General features: G+C 38.1%; 1 protein-coding gene across 1 annotated transcript; it reads right to left on the reverse strand.

Annotated features, from left to right (window-relative positions):
- Positions 1-8: 8 nt before the first annotated feature.
- Positions 9-19,442, reverse strand: EIF2AK2 (eukaryotic translation initiation factor 2 alpha kinase 2). The gene is made up of 16 exons (XM_084285264.1): positions 19,348-19,442; positions 18,622-18,753; positions 17,064-17,178; positions 15,773-15,960; positions 12,769-12,875; positions 11,198-11,267; positions 10,344-10,428; positions 9,271-9,305; positions 8,988-9,101; positions 7,867-7,986; positions 6,491-6,598; positions 4,417-4,618; positions 2,373-2,498; positions 1,745-1,843; positions 223-285; positions 9-137 (listed from the first exon to the last, which is right to left on the reverse strand). The coding sequence occupies exons 2-16, from the start codon at positions 18,723-18,725 to the stop codon at positions 18-20; spliced, it is 1,656 nt and encodes a 551-aa protein (XP_084141390.1). The 5' UTR covers positions 18,726-18,753; positions 19,348-19,442; the 3' UTR covers positions 9-17.
- Positions 19,443-19,578: the final 136 nt, after the last annotated feature.

The following is a 19,578-nucleotide window of genomic DNA, read 5'->3' on the forward strand; positions in this document are numbered from 1 at the left end:
AAGACTTAAAATGGCGTTTACTGACTATGAACTTTACGTGAGTTGTCTTTATCAACACTCTTCAAAAGCTCAAGTATTTCAGATGCATGGGGCCTTTTTGAGGCGTCCTTTGAAAGCATCTTTTTGATTATGGGTGCCTGCAAAAAGAAATTAAAATTGAGTTATTTTTTTTAAATGAGTAAATAGAGAAACTAACTGAAATAATGTATTCTAATACTATACCTGTGTTTTAAACCGCTCAGCGAAGCCGTCTGGAAATTTACTTTCTCTTACTTCAGGCCATATCTGAAATTCATATGAGATAAACAGTTTCAGTATGCTTTTATTCATTATATTTTGCATCTCATTTCACAACCTGTGAAACTCATTTCACAATCTGTAATAATTTACAGAAGTAATCAGAATACAAATCTACAAAAAAGGTAAGGCTGCAAAAAACTATAGAAGTTTGAAAAATTCTCATTTAGTTGAGCTTTGTTTTTTTTTTTATGGTCGTTTTTGTAAACTGTTGTCCCTTTTTAAGATTAAAAGTTTCACAAAATACAATGATGTGTTTGTTTCAGCAAACCTCTCTACTTCATAACCATTATCCTTCTGTCCTCAAATAACAGCGATTAAAAAAAAACAAACACCACACATTGTGAGAAGGCTTAATTTCTTGTTCTGACAACGTGTGGATTTCTGAGCCAAGCAGGTGTGCTTCCTCCCTTTTACCTTGTTCAGTGCTACAAAATTATTTCTATGTCACTGCAGAAAATGCTAGGTGGAGTTCAAAGCAACTAACAGTGAGCATTTCTAAATACATGCTTTCAGAAATTGCTTCTGGGTGACAACTATTTTTTTCCACGTAATGATTTTCAATTGGTTTTGCCTTTTAAACTTTGAATACCGTAGGACTGTAGGAATTTTTGCACAGTTGGCTGTGAGCAGGGGAAAGTCCTTTAGTCTTTAGAAATACTACAAGGTAGGCAATTGGAGCCAAGTCAAATCTGTGGACCAAACACACTTTGATATGGTTTGCTTTTGTTGGCAAAAAGCCAAGCTAACAGTGTTCTAGAACTTCTGGGTCCAACCATATACATAGATCTTGCAAAATACTGACTTCAGAAACAATACACATCATCTACATCCCTGTCCTACAACTGTATAGATTTGAGCGTAGTTTGGGCAAAGATTAAGTAACACTGGTATCTTTTTGAAGTAATATTTTTTCAATTAAAATAAAGCCATATATTCCAAATCACTTTCATTTCCATTTCAAAAAACTACAAAGGTTTCAGCTCCATGGAAACTTTATTCTTGTTCCATGCTGTAGTGAAGAGCATGGCAGACACTAAACTCTCCTAATTCTTATTTTTCTAAAATTAGAAAAATATTTCTTTCCAATATTCTTATCAAATAAAAAGATCAGATATCTTTTCGGTAGATACTTTTAAGATTTTTGATTATTTTCCCTATAGATGCATGTACATATCTAAGCTTAGTAAGGCTTTAATCTGTATATCAGTAGGACATAAGTAAAATAAACCCAGTGATGTTTCTTCAGTTATTACATTTTAACTGAAGCATGAAGGACTTGTGAGCCTTACAGACATGAATCAAGGGGAAAATATGAATAGAGACAGTACTGTAGTTGTACAGATTCCTTCTGGCATGTAATCAGCGTAAGATACCTGCAGTAAGGCAAAATAACTATACATGATATGAAAGGGTTTTTTTTATTTTTTATTTAAAGATTACATACCGCAATTTTCTCATGACGACTGGCCAGTGCCGAAAGAATTTCAAACCAAATTAATCCCAGTGCATAAATATCTACTTCCTTTCCATATTTGTCACTGAACTGCAAAGATCACAACAAAAATAATGTAGGTGTCAAATACAACTGGACACGCCTTCTTAAGGGAAAATTTGAAATCAGTAAAAACTGTCACCTGAAAACTCCAGGACTGGCATTACTGGATCCTTTTATGCTATGATCTTGTTAAATAGTGGCTGTGATGTCACATTAAACACGTTGAAGTTATGACTTCTACAAAACTAAGGCATGCCAATGTCTCTTTGTTACAAGTAATGAAACAGAGGGACTCAAATGCCACAGTTAACAGAGGTCCTAAATTCAACTACATGGCTGGCAAACTGTTACGCAAGAGCACTTCTTACACCAGTGTCAGACCTTGTAGGTTAGGACAATTAAATAAAACCACCACACTTGCAAACTGCTTTCTTCAGAATAAGGTTACCCTCATATACAGTCATATCAGGGAACATTAAGCAACTTGGTTTATTACTGCGATAAGGGTCAAACACAACCAATACTGAGATTATACTGTGAAATGCATGCAGAGACAGTAACACAGCAAGATAATTACCTGCTCTGGTGCCATGTATGATTTTGTTCCTCGGTTCCCAGTCAGAGTTTCATATGTCACAGAAGTCACAAGACCAAAGTCACCTATTTTTATTTGACCGTCACGTGATATGAATATATTCTGAGGCTATATACATACATATATATATAAAAAAAAAAAGTAAATCAGTAAATTACTGTATCACCAAGGTTTACCATCAAGTATAATCAGCCACAGAAGTGTTCCCCTTAAAATTTGGTAATCGTTCACAGAAATTACTAAGAAACAGATTGGGGGTGGGAAACAGAAGAAAGTTCAAATAACTTTGCTTTGAAATACACAAACTAAGTTTAAAATAGCATACACCTCAATAACTAACTTTATTTTAACTACTTGTGATGACTATATCATGCTTTAATATTCTTCAAATACATTGTGTATATAATATTTACTATCCAAAAATGCTTTTTAGTCCTGGGATTTGATGCACTTGTGCAAAGCATTTAGGCTTACATGGAATTCCACTCAAAGTATAGTTTCTCCTAGGCACAGTAGGAGTATCTGTACAAAGTTGACTGCAGAGTTGGGGCTTGCTACAGGTATCTCACAATTTTCATTGAACTTAGCATTTTTAAATTTGACAAAGTCATCAGCAACTAAAATAAAATTGTGTAAGTTTGGATGAAGCTTTCCAAGCCATCTGTTATTCCAAAGAATAAACTATATTTCTGAATGCTGTTAAAACAAAAAACAAACAGTCTCATCCTGTCTCTAACCCAAAGAAGATCCAGCGGACTGTAAGGCCAAGAAAGACTTAAGGTTTCACAGGAAGCGATCTTTGTGTCAAGAATGCCCAGCACAGTTCTTTTGTTCAAGAACAACCAAGTCAACAACACATTTAATAACAGTAGTGCCCTATTTGAAGACTTCACTCATGCCAGGCACAAACAGACGTTCATCTCAGGATGAAGAGAGCTTGAAGCTATTCTGCAGCTGTGATTCTGTGACACTGATCTCAGGTGGCCAAGCACCTAAGCTAACAGATCAAAGTGGGGATAAAGAAGTTGCTAAATTAAAATGCAGGCAGACAAGTTAGCAATAGGACTTGGAAGAAGATTACAGCTAGTTTCCATGGATGAGAGACTGGGGCAGCAGACTCATAGGAACACAGGAAAGTATATAAAATCAAAAAGTGTATAAAATTCAGGTTACTGGAGGTCTTGAGAGAAGGGGAATATGCATCAAGGTCAGCATCACTGTATCATCTCTCAGCTCTAATACTCTCTAGGTATTTGGGCATAACCACTATATGAAGAAGACAACATCCTCAATCTACATTTAGTGTGACTCACTGCAGCCATCTTTAGTTTTTAGGAAAGCCACCACAATAATGACTTGCTCACAATGTAAGTTTTAAAACTGTAAGCAATGTTGTAACTCGCATATAAACATTGAAGGCTTGTAACTTTGTTCTTTAAAAATATTTTGTTTTAATATAAAGATTGTATGGTCGTGCACTTCTGGAGACTAAAATTCTATTCAAAAAAGTAGCATGCAAATATTTGTATGCATACATGATACAAGAGCAACTAGAATCATTATCAAATACAATAGATTCTAGGATAAACTGTCCCCTTGCAATATAATAAGAGCAAACTTCCTAGACTCAACCTTTTGCCTTCTTTCTTTTAATTGTTTTATTACCAAGGAAGATCAGTATTCCTTTTCCCAATAGGCTGTCTTGTGACCTAGTAGCACATAACACACGAAAATGCCTGTTAATTGATGATTGCTGATTGCTTTGGCCTTTTTTTGGTGGTGGGTATTTTTGTGGGTTTTTTTGGGAGGATTGGTTGTGGTGGTGTAGGTTGTTTGTTGTTTTTTTTGTGTTCTTTTTTTTTTTTTGGGGGGGGAGGAAGAGGTTTGTTTCGTTTTTTAACTAATGCACTCTGTGTCCTTTAGTTTAGATTTTAGTTTAGATTTTAGAATGAAATCCAGCCAGTTGGTACTACTTTTATCTAAAATTATTACAATTAATTATTTAAAAAATACCTCTTCTGCTTACCTTGAGATCTCGATGAATTAACCCTTGGGAATGAATATAGTTCACTCCTTCCAGTATTTGTAAAAATTTGTTTTGTGCCATATCTTGGTAACTTTGTTTTTTTGGTTTTTTTCCATTTTTTTCAATCCAATCTTCCAGAGTTCCTTGTTCACAGAATTCTATTTGGATGAAAAGGCAAGGAATTTTTGTTTCTGACCTCTGCCTGCAAAATAAAGTTATACACTATTAAAACTGGCAAGATACAATTCCTCCAAAGCCTCCAAATTCCTTCCAAAGCATTAATGATTCTCAGGTCCCTCTTCTCTAAAAAAAACAAACAATAAATAGATATAGATATATTTGTAAAATTGTTATTCTTTTTGGAGTTACTCAAAAGAAAGTCTGAAAGTTTCTTGATTTTAAAGACCTTACACCGCTAGGTACTAGATCTAAACAAAAAACAATCCAACCAAACAATCCCTGTTCAGTTGCTACATACCTCTGCAAGATTTCTAACATTTTGTTTACCTCCTTGTTCACACTGAAAGTTTTCTGATTGCCTAAATTCTTCTCATACATAAAGGCATGTCCTGTTGAGCAAGAAATAGAACAGTACTTGGGTCCCATCTTGCTCTCTAGGAATTACTGCAAAACTCTGGCAGGTATTCCCTATAGTGCTCAACAGGATTAGCCTTCCTCCCCTACCTAGAATGATCACATTTTTTTAACCTTTGTCCCTTAAAGAAGGAAGTGTGGTGACATCTTTTATGTGCACAGGAAGTGTTCAAAGCCGAGCTGGACAGGGCTCTGAGCAACCTGATCTAGTGAAATATGTCCCTGCCCATGGCAGGGCGGTTGGACTAGATGATCTTTAAGGTTCCCTTCCAACCCAAGCCATTCTATGACTGATTACATGATAAGTCTGTGAATCAGAGAATCATTCTGAAAGACGGAAATCTAAATGAAATGTATTCACTGAGTTCCCTCACCATCAGCCCACAAAATAGACTAAGGCTGGAGATGGGGAGGGAAGGACAATATGCAGAGGAGGAAGCACCACTTCATTTTCTGATTTGCATTGTGTGATCTCAGTGCCTTAGAATAAAGCATTCTGAGGTACTGAAAGAACAAGCATTAATTAAAGTGGCTCGGGACTCTCTACAGCCTTGAGGTCAGGCCACTAGGTGGCCTTCCACTCTGGGACTTCAGCCCTTTGAGACTTCAGCCTTTGAGACTTCAGGTCTTTTTCTGTGATAACCAGCATCTGTTCAATATTAAATGCATAAGCTATATTGAGACTCCAAGCTACTAATGGTTGGATTTTCAGGAGACTTTTTTTGCCTATTTAATTCAGTTTTTTTCTGAACACTCTTAACAGATATTGTGCTAACCGTAATTTTGAATCCATTAATATTTTATGGCTTTAGGTAAATTAGGTAACATACCTGAAAAGTGAAAATTTATAGCTATGAAAAAGGCTTACCATAAAACCTTTGAAAATTTAATAACCTAACTTATTAGTAAAATTCTTACCACTGTCTTGCCAGCACTCTTAGTGCTGGAAGACTACCTCCAACAAAAGAACATTTCATTCTGCATTTCTACTCTCAATAGCTCTGTGTTCACAATAAAAACTCTATCAGACACCATAGTTTAAATGTTACTTTAGAGAAATAATTACATTTATAAGAGTTATTGGATAATCAATTCCTAAAAAAAATAAAAATAAAAAAAAAGGGAGGGGGGCTTCCAATCAGGAAGCTGGCAGACCATTTTTAAGTTATGTTAATCCTTGTCCCATATTTTGATTTTTGCATTCCTACATTATTCTACAGATACAGCAAGTTCTGTATAATAAGAGACAGAAGAAAGATAAAATTATTAAATATTTAATATTCACCAAGAAAGTATTTAACTATAAACCACTGGCTGCTCAAGAGTACTGTGTTTTTTCTCCTAACAATGATTATGGAACTACACATATGCATTTATATTTGTGTAATGGTGCATAAACAGTGATCAGCTTTTCTTTTAACAACACAAAATTCAATATGGAAAACACATTTGTGACTGCAAACTACTGTTTTGTAGTTACCTTGAGTCTGGATAAGTCACATAGTCAAGCCCTTCCCAGCTACAATAATACCGCACTATGTATTTATGTTCAAGTCTTGCGAGTCCTTGTACTTCACGCTTCACCTTCCTGTTTGGAGAAGAAAAAAAAATCTCAAACAAAGCAAATATTTCAAAACAAAGATATTTTCCTACAAAAATTAAATATTGAGTTAAATAAAAGACAATTTAAATAGCAGTGTACAGACAGTTTTGCATTGATTCTGAAAAATAATGGAATGTTCTTAGAAGGTAAAAAAATATAGCTTTTTTTTTTTTTTTTTTTAGAAATCAAAGCCCTGCTCAACAATGCTGAAAAAGGTTTGTTTACATATACAGAAGTGTGCAAATACTCATGAAGAACTATTGCTGTAATTGGCCTACACTTCTTGTTAAATTACACAGTGAAAACTAGCACTTTTTACTAAAAAAGGTTGTATTGATTCTTCAAATACTGTAATCAAAATGAAAATAATACACAACTGTGAAGAATACAGGAATTTGAAGGGCAATGTAAAGGACAACTATTTTCAAATTTATTATTTCATAGAGAACAACTTTATTTTTCTGAATAGATTACATAAAAGAAATGCAAGTTCTTCAGCTGCTGATTAAGTACTCTACCAGTAGTCTTAAATACTCTAGTTGAAAAAAATTACTTAAAAAATTTAAGATCATTATTCTGTGTGGAGATTATTATAAAGGACAAGTAACGTGGCAATATGGTTCACTCTTCACATTACATAGTTATATTATTTAGATATAAATTATACGTATTTTCCAATTACAAACCACAAAATGTATTACTTTCATTTTTCTCCATTTGCCCTAATTATAGTCATTATATATTATGGATAAGTAAATTTTCAGGTAAGGTACCCTGTGTAAAGTAACATTGCTGCTTCCAATGGTTTTATTAATCAGCAAATTTTCTTGAAACACATTCTACAATATTAACAACCAAAAATCACAAAAATTCTGTACAAGTGTACTTAGGGATAGTTGAACATAATAAATCTACTTTCTTACAGCTGTATGCCAAGTTATTTGAGAGATTGCAAAAATGAAGACTGGCATGCAGTTTTCAGCTTTACAATGAACTAAAGAAAAGTTTACCAGAAAGACAGTTAATAATGAAAATTCCTTAAATGCTCCAAGGATTATTAAAAAGATAGTCATGGAATAATAGAATGTCTGGATTGGAAGGGACCCACAAGGACCACTGTGTCCAACTCCCGGTTCCCCAAAGGGCCATCAGAAAAAACACAACAACAAAAATAAACAACAACAACAAAAAAAGACTATGAAAAACTTGATTAAGGATGTCCTAAAAAAAAAAAAGCAATATACAGTACTTACATTTTGAGCTCAACGCGCTTGACTGCATAGGTCATCTCATCAATCTTTGCTGTTGCTTTGAAAACATTCCCAAAACCACCTTCACCAATTGGCTCTATATTTTTATAGTCTTTAAGAAATCTTAAAAAGAAAAGTAATATATATCCAACTGGAGTGTACTTAGCATTACATTTAGAAGATACAGAAATGGTCCCAAAAGGCTTAATAATATCTGCTGAAATACCATTCTACAGGGCTCACTCAATATACACATACACAGGTCTAAATCATAATCTTGAAAAAAAAAAAACAAAAAAAAAAAAACACAAGGGATAGCAGCCCTATAACACATCATTGCAGCTCTCATCTGAAATGTAAAAAAATGAGTTCCAAACCCTACTTCTGGTAAATATTTCAAAATTTATACAGAATGGGAAATGTAGTACTTCCTCTGAGTGCCTATACCTATGGATATGAAACTCATCCAGATTCTGAATTCAAGTCTTATTCTGTACCAGGCAAGATAAACTAGAAGGAAATCACTCCTACATATTAATTGTGAGCATAGAAAAGTGTCATTTTCACAAACATTTCACCAACCACAATCTCAAAACATGTTTGCTGTCTGTCTGTTTAAGTATTTGTAAAACAAAGTTCCACTGCAGTTCCTTTTTTTTTTTTTTTTTTTTTTTTTCCATATAGCAACAGAATAAGAGCAAATTTTCTTTATTTGTACAGGGCCTGACTGTGATGCAGTTATCTTTCTTCATAGCCACTCATATGGTGCTGTGGTTTTGATTTGTGATGAAAACAGTGCTGATAACACTAATTTTAGCTGTTGCTGAACAGTGCTTGCACAGCATACAGGTCTTCTCTGTTTCTCTCCCTGCCCTGCCACAAATCAATTGACTAGGGGTGTGCAAGAGATTAGAGAAAGGACACAACCAGGCAGATGACCCAAACTAACCAAGGAGATCTTCCATGCCATATAACCCCATGCTCAGTAATAAAGCTGAGAAGAGGGGGGTTGAAGTAGGTATTACAGCAATATTCTCTCATATTCTATTATAAATAACCAATTAAATCTAGACCACTGCATAATGTACTTGCTATACAGGTCTTAGTAAAAAAATCCTTCTTACCTTTCATCCGCTGTGTATTCATTTTCCTCACTGTTATTTGGCAAGCTTTTGTTTGAATCCGACATCTTCTTCTCTTCTTTGTTATTTGCATTGTTGAAATTAGCTGCCAATTTTCTTTAGCAGGGATAAAAGCAAAATTTATAAGAAGCTGTTTTTCTAATACATGACAAGAAAAAAGAAATGTACCACACAATGGTGACATTTCTTTGTTAGATATAAAAAACAGTCAAGTGGTATGCAGTATAGTTTTATGGAAGATAGCGATCTAGAACTAAACACATACCTTGTGGCTTTAATGGCAGAATTTTGTCCGTTTCTCTACATGAAAAAGAAAAACAACAGCAGCTAAGATATCCTGATTTTTTTCACTATAATTAGTTTAAAACGCACCTGAAAATGTATCCAGCATCTGTCTATCTATAAATGTGTTCATACCTTATATAAAAGGTAGGACCCGTATATAAACGACACAGGACTCAAATGCATAGTAAGTTTACAGATGATAGTAAATTAGGAAGAGCTGCTGACTCCCTTGAAGGTAGAGAGGTCTTGGAGAGATATCTTGACAAATTACAGGGCAAGGCAATCACCAACCACATGAAATTTAACAAGAGCAAGTGCTGGATTCTGCACCTGGGTAGGAGCAATCTTGGATATATGTGCAGACTGGGGGACAAGGGGCTGGACAGCAGCTCCCCAAAAGAGATCTGGGGGTTTTAGTCAACGGCAAAATGAATATGAGTGAACAGCATGTCCTGGCAACTGAAAGGACCAACTGCTTGCTGGGGCGCATCAGGCATGGCACTGCTAACTGCTTGAGGGAAGGGATTGTCCCACTCTGCTCTGTGCTGGTGCTGCCTCACCTCAAGTAGTGTGTGCAGTTTTGCGCACCACAATGTAAGAAGGACATAAAACTATTACAGAGTGCCCAAAGGAGGGCAACAATGATGGTGAAGGGTCTAGATGGCAAGACATACAGCCTCACAAGGGGGGGTGGAGGAGCAGGTACTGAGCTCTTCTCTCTGGGGACAGTGACAGGACCCAGGGAAATGGCATGGAAATGGCCCACAAAAAAAAAAAAAAAAAAAAAAAAAAAAAAAAAAAAAGCGCTTAGTTTGATCACCCTTCTCGCTAGTACAAGCCCATGTAATCCATGATACATAAACTGGGTCCACAGTAAATACATGTAAGTAAGTGATAATGGATAACAGTAAGAAGGTACTTAATATTCCTAGAAAAAATGCTCAAATATTTTCTAGTAATTAGCAGTAAAGGAGGAAACTGATGCTACACTCCGGCAAGAGGCTTGCTCTGTTCAGGGTCTAAAATACAAGGAAGACCATCTTTTTACTGTACCTGCAAAGGTGAAGCCTTTTCAGATGGCAACATGTCTCTCATTTTTTCTGCCAGGTATGCATCTGTGTCTTTAAAGCGAACACCCCTATTATGGAAAAACAATACTCTCATTTTAGGTGAAAGTCATCATAAACTAATACAATGCTTCCTAGAGTTTAAAAAAAGCATAGAAGTCATTCAAGTTTTTAAAAGCAAGACCTGAGTAAGCATTAACAACCATGACTGATTTACACTACAAAACTTCATGCAGGAGAGCTAATAAAAATAGCAACATTTTGTAATACATTTCCCTATTTCTATAGAATCTAAAATATATGATATCCTTTATTTAAAGAGTTTAAATACAGAGGATTATTTCAATACAGTGCAGCCACTTTTTGAATTGTATGTATCAGCTTGCTTTACAATGCCATGAAGAATATAAAAGAAGTGAAAGCAGCACTACCACCACATAAACTGCTAGGCATGAAAGGCTTGACCTAAGGTTCCCAAATTACAAATGAAACATTATGCATGTTAGTTTTCTTTTGTTAAGCAAATTTTCCCTTTGTTGGAAATGAAGATTTATGGAGAATGAAAAAGGGAAAAAAAATAATCAGAATGTACAGAATGGAAAAGTACTAAAACTGAGTTACACTGAATTTTACAAGAGTGACACAATAGGAGAATGAATGTTAGAAATGTCATGAAATAATACAACTGACTGGTGTAGCTGTGTTCCTTTTATGTTGCAATAAAAATGCCTCCGATAGAACTATTCAATAAAGAAACTAGGACAAATATTATTTAGAATCAGATCTAAAATTAGTAAATACATTTTTATCACTGTCACATTATCAATGAACCCAACTTACCCAGACGGAACCAACTCTCCAGGGGAATTAGGCTCACTAGCTGAAGGACTGGTGATAGATTTTTCACTCTCTGTCTAGAAAAAAAAAAAAAAAAAAAAAAAGAAAAAAAAAAAAGAGAGAATGGTTAACAAAATCACACAAAAAATCCTCAGAGAAAAAAAAAAAGCCCATCTAAGATGGGGGAAGGAAGATTACAAGGTCCTCAGTGGAAGCTGATAGCAGCATGGAACATACAAAGCATTGCATAAGAAAGGCATCTGCCTAACTTCCACCTAGCCTAGTGAAAAACATGCCCTCTCACAGTGAGCATTATACAGACACATTTGCAGAAGTAGCATCTAGGATTTATTAAAAATTAAGAAAAGAGTAACAACTATTAAAAGCAAACGTTTCCATTGTTTACTGCAGTTCTCTGTGGGGGGGGGAAAAAAAAAAAAAAAAAAAAAAAGCAACTCTAAGAGTTTATGCTTCAATAATATCCCTCCCCCCCCCCCAATTTTTTATTTATTTTTTTTTAAATTCAGAAATACACTGGGCCTTTCTACTTTTGGCTAATATGTACATTTAGTTATATTTTGTTTATTACACGGATACCACCAGAAATGAAGACACATAGCATGACTACTAGGAAGACAACAAAACAGCCCACTCTCCTTTACAATAATTGCTAGAGAGGTTTTGCTACAGGCCGTAGATGTCAGACTATGATGAAAACGTGAAGATCCATGAGCTGACAGCATATTACAATATTAAAGGAGGATCCTAGAGCTTAAACAGACTACTTTAAATAGGCAGTGAACTTTAAAACAACAACGAGGCATTTAACATCCACCCTGAACTGTTAAATAATGAAAAAATTAAGTACATAAAGTCAAAAAGATTTTTCCTCCTCTGTGCTGCCTTCCCTTCACTTAAATTAGTTCATATGTACTGTTCTGCGCACTTCAGAAACTGATTTTGGATTACTATTAGAACTCAGATACTTTTGTGCATCTATGGAAATATGATGGCTGCCATGAAGACAACAGCTCTGCTCTCTAGAGGATCGTGTTAGCAACTGCTTCACTGGAATCATCCTTGGGACATCACAGAAGTCAAGCTCTTTTCATTCTAATTCCTGCTTTTGCCTTTCTCACACTTCCAAGATTATTAATCCAATTGATCCAGTAGGAGATTTATGCTTACAGCCAGTCACTTGGCAATACTTCAGAGAGCAAACAGAAAACTGGCATATTAGAGCAGGCAGGAATCAAACATGTTTAATATACACACATTCTTGAACAGCAATGTATCAGACCATGTTCTGAAATACACAATTAGAGATAGCAGCTCTGAGATTGAGATTTTTTTTTTCATTCAGCAATTGAACATACAAGCACAACATAAATTTTACCAACCAACAGAATCCTGTAACCCAATCACAGTAAGAAGGATTTTTTCACTCTAAGTGGAATCTATGTTACATGCTTTGAAACAAAATGAGTGAGTCCATTTCAAAGACTAAAGAGAAAATAATTTAATTTCTGTCTTAAGGCTAAATATAGCACACACTGTTAAAGATTCACACTCACGTAGCTGCTCATAAGCTTCTTTTGCAGCAGCCTGTTTTGCAGCACCTAGAGATGTTCCAGTTCCACGTCCCAAAATGTGACCACTAATTGTGCAACTACAAGAAAACCTGTAAAATACAATAGCAAATAAACTCTTCTTACATCCTGTCTGACAAGCCTCAATTTAATGATTTAAAGCACTACAGTCAGTTGACATTACAGAAAGAAAAGCTGAAATATACTTCTTCAAGAGAGTATTTTCAATATGTTTAACATAATTAATAATGGTAGATAATTAATCTGATGTGCCTTCAGAAAATATATATATATATATTTTAAAGTATTTAACACTTTTTTTTAAGGTTGAACTCCCCAAAACATCATATAGGTACAGATGACCTCAAATTAAGTTTTTAAGAATTTTAAGTTTCATAAGGGTTGATTTTGCAGGGGAGCAGAGTTTTCCAGTATATTGTCCAGACAGTTAAAACATGCAGTTCATCAGTCTTCAGCTGTTGCTAACTGGAATATTTGTACAATTCACTGACTGCTATGCATACAGAAGGAGACACAGGCAGGCTCTCCTTCGCGCTTTGTTCCTAGGGGTCTTTGAAATACATGCTGAGAAGCCCACAAAGATGCCAGAGCATCTCTTCTCCCAGCTGAACACTCAGCCCTGTTAGCCTCTCCTCTTACGTCTTATTCTCCAACCCCCTAAACACCTTAACGACCCTCAGATAGATTCTCTCCAGAATATTTCCAAGTTTTTACTGTATTTCTAAAGTTTCATATCACAGAATCACAGAATTTCTAGGTTGGAAGAGACCTCAAGATCATCGAGTCCAACCTCTGACCTAACACTAACAGTCCCCACTAAACCATATCCCTAAGCTCTACATCTAAACGTCTTTTGAAGACTTCCAGGGATGGTGACTCCACCACTTCCCTGGGCAGCCTGTTCCAATGTCTAACAACCCTTTCAGTAAAGAAGTTCTTCCTAACATCTAACCTAAAACTCCCCTGGCTCAACTTAAGCCCATTCCCCCTCGTCCTGTCACCAGGCACGTGGGAGAACAGGCCAACCCCCACCTCGCTACAGCCTCCCTTGAGGTACCTATAGACAGCGATAAGGTCGCCCCTGAGCCTCCTCTTCTCCAGGCTGAACAAGCCCAGCTCCCTCAGCTGCTCCTCGTAGGACTTGTTCTCCAGGCCCCTCACCAGCTTCGTCACCCTTCTCTGCACCCACTCAAGCACCTCCATGTCCTTCTTGTAGCGAGGGGCCCAAAACTGAACACAGTACTCGAGGTGCGGCCTCACCAGAGCTGAGTACAGGGGGACGATCACCTCCCTAGCCCTGCTGGCCACACTGTTCCTGATACAAGCCAGGATGCCGTTGGCCTTCTTGGCCACCTGAGCACACTGCTGGCTCATATTCAGCCGACTATCCACCATCACTCCCAGGTCCTTCTCTGCCTGGCAGCTCTCCAACCACTCATCTCCCAGCCTGTAGCTCTGCTTGGGGTTATTGCGCCCCAGGTGCAGGACCCAGCACTTGGCCTTGTTGAACTTCATGCAGTTGACCTCAGCCCATCGGTGCAGCCTATCCAGATCCTCCTGCAGAGCCTTCCTACGCTCAAGCAGATCGATACATGCACCTAACTTGGTGTCATCTGCAATAACACATTCAAAACAGAACAGACCAGAACAGAATAGTTCAGTTGGAAGGGACCTTCAAAGATCATCACATCCAACTGCCTGACCACTTCAGGGCTAAACAAAAGTTAAAGCACGTTACTGAGGGCATTATCCAAATGCCTCTTGAATACTGACAGGCAGGGGGCATCAACCACATCACAAGGAAGCCTGTTGCAGTGTTTGACCATCTTGGTGGTGAAGAAATGTTTCCTAAAGCCCCCTCTTCACTGGCTGGCTATGCTGTGCCTAACATATCCCAAAATGGGGTTTGCCCTCTTGGCTGCCAGGGCACACTGCTGGCTCACACTGAGCCTGTTGCAACAAGCAACCCCACATCCCTTTCTGCTGAGCTGCTCTCTGGCCACTTGTCTCCCAGTCTGTACCGGTGTCCAGCATTTTCCTTTGCTGAACTTCATGCCTTGCTAATTGCCCAGTGCTCCAACCTTTCTAGATCCCATTGCAAGGCCTCTCGTCCCTCCAGGGAGTTAGCAGCACCTCCCAGCTTAGTACCATCCGCAAACTTGCTCAGGATGCACTCTACTCCTGCATCCAGGACATGGAAATGTTGAACACAACTGGAACTGAGCCCTGGGGAACACTGCCGGTGACTGGCTGCAAGCCAGACGCTGCCCCATTCACTACAACCCTTTGAGCTCTACCACCGAACCAGCTCATCACCCAGGGCAGAGTGAACCTATTTATCTCATGGTTGGACAATTAGGCCAAAGGATGCTGTGAGGGACAGCATCAAAGGCCTTACTGAAATCCAGAAAGATTATATCCACTGTCTTCCCTTCACCCACCAAGTGGGTGACCTTATCATAGAAGGAGATGGATTTCCCTTGATGAACCCATATCGACTAGGTGAGATAATAGCTTTTTTCTTTAAATGCTTCTCATTATCCCCCAGGATAATCTTCTCTGTAACTTTTCCATGGACTGATGTTAGACTAATAGGTCTGCAGCTTCCTGGGTCTTCTCTCATGCCCTTTCTGTAGATGAACACTGGCTAGCTTCCAAGCAGCAGGGATCTCCCTGGACTCCTATGAACTTCGGTAAATTGTTGAGAAGGGTCCAACTATGACATCTGCTAATTCCTCCTGCTGCGTGCACTGGTGTACAAGCATTTCAGATGTGCTCCTGAACCTGCAACACTCCCCAGAGTGGCATAGATGTTCCCATTAGCCTTGCCACCCTCAGCTGGTGACATACAATCCCTTGGGTTAACATCAGTGTTGCAAACAGTATCCCCCACTGATCCTAGCTTTTAACTAATGGTAGTGTTAACAAGAAGTACTGAAAGCAAGTAAGAACACTAAGTATATCTTACGTGGGCTCATGGGCATCTCCAACACGGCTTATGTTATTGTAATTAACTACTAGCAATTTCTTTTGTGAGTAGTCATTTAGTAGACTGACATAATCAAGTCCAAATCGCACATCCACAGCTAGTCCAAATCGTGAGGTCACTGGAGACATCATTTGTTCTGGAGCTGGCGTATTTGAATGACTGTTTTGCTGTAAAACAGAAAAGGTAACCTAAAAACTTAAGCTTAATTAAATTAGTTTAAGATAAACAGTGCATGAAAACTAATACAGCTGAAAGGTTTGTTAGCATTTCAAAATATTTATAAGAAATTCAGAGGACAGCCACCCCGAGCCAGACTTATTACATTCTGGATTTCCAAACAAACATAAACCCAGTTTTCAAAGTACTGCACCTGTGTGTTTAGCAACCTATCACCACATTTCCCACCTCTTTTAACAAAAGGCAGGGAATGAACAGCGAAATGTCTCATAAAAAAGTGCTGTTTTCTGAACTTTCTCGCCACTTCAGAGCCAAGTAAACAGGTGGCAGCAGAAAGCTAAGCTGCTGATGTTGCCGTTAGCAAGGGCTGTAAATGCTCCTGTGCATGTACAAGAGGGGAAAGCAGGACTTGTTTGAGGTGTCTCCTGATTAGGCAGCATTTGTAATATATTAGCATTTGGGTTAGAATAAAGACAGTGACATGGTAAAATAATGCAAAGAGGTAAGGGAAGATTTCACTCAAAAGGTGCTAAGAAGCATTCAGAATCAAAAAGTGAATTAGAGAATGGCTACCAAAAAAACACCTGTCAGAAACAAGGAACAAAATTCAAACCTAAAAAAATCGAGGGGGGTTAGAATTAACTATACCATAAAGAATATGACCAAGAAGCAAAGACTAAACAGAACAAGTGAAAGAAATATATTTTATGAGCAAAGTGGCAACAGACACACTGACTAATAGCTTGCAAATGTTCTGAAGACATTCTGAAGGCTCAACAGCCATCACGATGAAAAAGGAACACTGTCCACTCTGGACATGCCAATGCAGCTTAACAGAGGCAAATAAATTTCCTCATCCTTCTATAACACAACAGGAGAAAATACTCTTGATAATACCCACTAGTAGAATAAAAAGGCAAATAGTTCAGTGGTAAGAAGTAGAAAAATATTGAATAAAAAAGGACAAAGACAATTTAACTAAGTACACAGAACCTCTTCCAAATTAAACATTACTATTTTATTTGCTACTTTTAGAGAATCATCTTTAACCTTTACCAGCAAAAGAAATACATACATCATACAATTTACTCACCTCTTGTTCAATCATTTCCCATGTGTTTTTTGCTGCTACTGCTTTTGCTTCCTTCTTAGATTTAGCACTGCCGCTGCCATATTCTACGTTGTTTATTTTAACCACAACCTTGAACCTGGAATAAAGGAAACTTTTCTGTAACATTGTTAAATTTTGTCTCATAAAAACTTAAACACCTTTTCATATTCAAATTTATTTTTATTATGTACAAAGCACTATAAATTACCTGTGGAGGTATTTGTGCATTTGCATGTTTTTACTACATCTTACTCCAGGTTATCATAAATCTGTAGTATAAATACTTGTAGAAATTTTACCTCCCTGATCAAAACTGCATATTCTTTATTTGCTCTAACAGTGCTTCTAAATGTTTAACACCTTTTATAAGCAAAATTACTACAGAATGCATAAGGTCAGCATCATTACAAGGCAAGTTTGTGAAGCCCTACCAACAGAACATACCTCAGAGCTGCAAAACTATATGAAGGGAAAAGATCAACTAATCTTGATTTCATGCATCCAGAAATGATATTACATTCACCTTTGATAAGCTAACCTACATTGCTTAGTACAAAAAAATGCATTTGGTGATTCACGAGACCCAGGTTAAAATGCAGTCCCTTTTGGCCACTTTGGGTCTCCAAAAACGAACAGAGGCACATCAGAGATGCAACATGGGATTATGTAGTCACTTCAACTCCAGCATATCTCTCTGCTGCCATTTCCCTCAAAAGGCCAACCCATTCTGCTCTTCTAACACTCAGCCACTTATCCCCTCTACCTCTGGCACACAATTATTTGTGCACTGCTGCTGAAAAAGCAACAGTGAGTCAGACCAGGAAGTCAGCTCAAGACTGACTGTACTCAATCAGGTTGGGCTGAAATCAATTTTTTTTTTTTTCCCACAGAAGCTTGCATGGTGCTGCATTCTGGATTTGTGATGGAAACAGTGTCGATAGTGTTTTGGCTATTGCTGAGCCGTGCTTGCAAAAAAGGCAAAGCCTTTTCTGTTTCTCACACTGCCCTACCAGTGAGGAGGCTGGGGTGCACAAGAAGTTGGGAGGGGACACAGCCAAGACAGCTGACCCCTACTAACCAAAGAAATATCCCATCCCACCTCATCCCATCCCATGTGGCTCAGCAATAAAAGCTGGGGGAAAGTAGGAGGAAGTAGGGCATTTGGGATTGACAACTGTCCTCTCAAGTAACCATTAAGTGTGATGAAGCCCTGCTTTCCTGGAAATGGCTAAACGTCTGCCTCCTGATGGGAACCAGTGACAGAATTTTGCTTTGCTTGTGCACACAGCTTTGTCTCACTAAATTTTCTGTATCTCAAGTTTTTCTCACTTTTGTCCTTCTGGTTCCCTCTGAAAACTCGGAAAAAAGCTTTCTCCTTAAACCCTGTGCATCGCATGGCATCCTCTGTACCCACCCACCCATCTGTGTTTTCAAACAGCTCTCTACCATACACTTTCAACCAATCCACTTCTCAGAAGACAATCTTTGCCCAATTTGCATCAAGAATCCTGATGGCTACTGACATGCATAGTGAACTTACTCAGGATCATGAGATGGGCCTTTCACGTCCACGGTGACATAATCAAGCTGTAATTTATTCCTTTGACAGTAACTGTTGATCTTGCCCATACACTCTCGTTCCATCTTGGCACAGTATCTGAGTACGAAGACCCTGTAAATATTGACAGCCATGTTTAAGCCTCTACGTGCTACTACAGCAACAACCCCAATTTGGTCAGCCCACTACTGTGCTACAGAATATAAAATGTTGCCAATAGGATAAAGCTCATAGAAAACGATTTTTAGGTTCTAATTCAAGTGGTTGATTTGCTACTTTTTTGAAGACTTACTGGAATAGCAGCTTGAGAAAGCAGAGCAGTGAATACAATGATTATGAAAGATTTCTTAACAGATTTCTTGGCAAGAAAAGGTTGAGTCATTCACTGAATCCTGAGAAAAATCTGTAACATTTCTCCGGACAGAACTAAAACTGATACCTCCAAAGCGGAACTGTGTTAAAATGTCTCTACATTGTAACATCCGCTTTCAAAACGTGAGGACTGTCAGGCTCGGTGACACATACAAAAATGAGCAGAGAAAAAAACAAAACAGAATGACAGTAAAGAGTGAGTCGAGAAGAAGCACATCATTTAGACGAGGATTAAAAACAAAAAAAATAGATGAAACCACCACACAACCCGGGCCCCACGGCGCTGAGCACGACCCCCCCCGGGGCCGTAGTCCCCGCGGGCCCGGCCGCCATTACCTGGGCTCCGACCCGCTCGGCTCCGCAGCGCAGCCCGGAGTGCGGCCCGCTTGGCCCGGCCCGCTTCGCACCGCCCAGTTTCTTTTCCTCCAGCGTCGCCGGTCTCCGGCTGGAAGTGAAAGCGAAAGCGACACGCCTTCCGAGCTTTTCCCAAACATAGATGGGGTTGGGTAGCCCTCCTCCCTCTCCGACTAGCCCGGCTACACGGTCATGTCCCCTGCCGATAACAGT

This window comes from Netta rufina (genome assembly GCF_964035555.1).
Source record: "Netta rufina genome assembly, chromosome: 3".
Taxonomy (NCBI): Eukaryota; Metazoa; Chordata; class Aves; order Anseriformes; family Anatidae; genus Netta; species Netta rufina.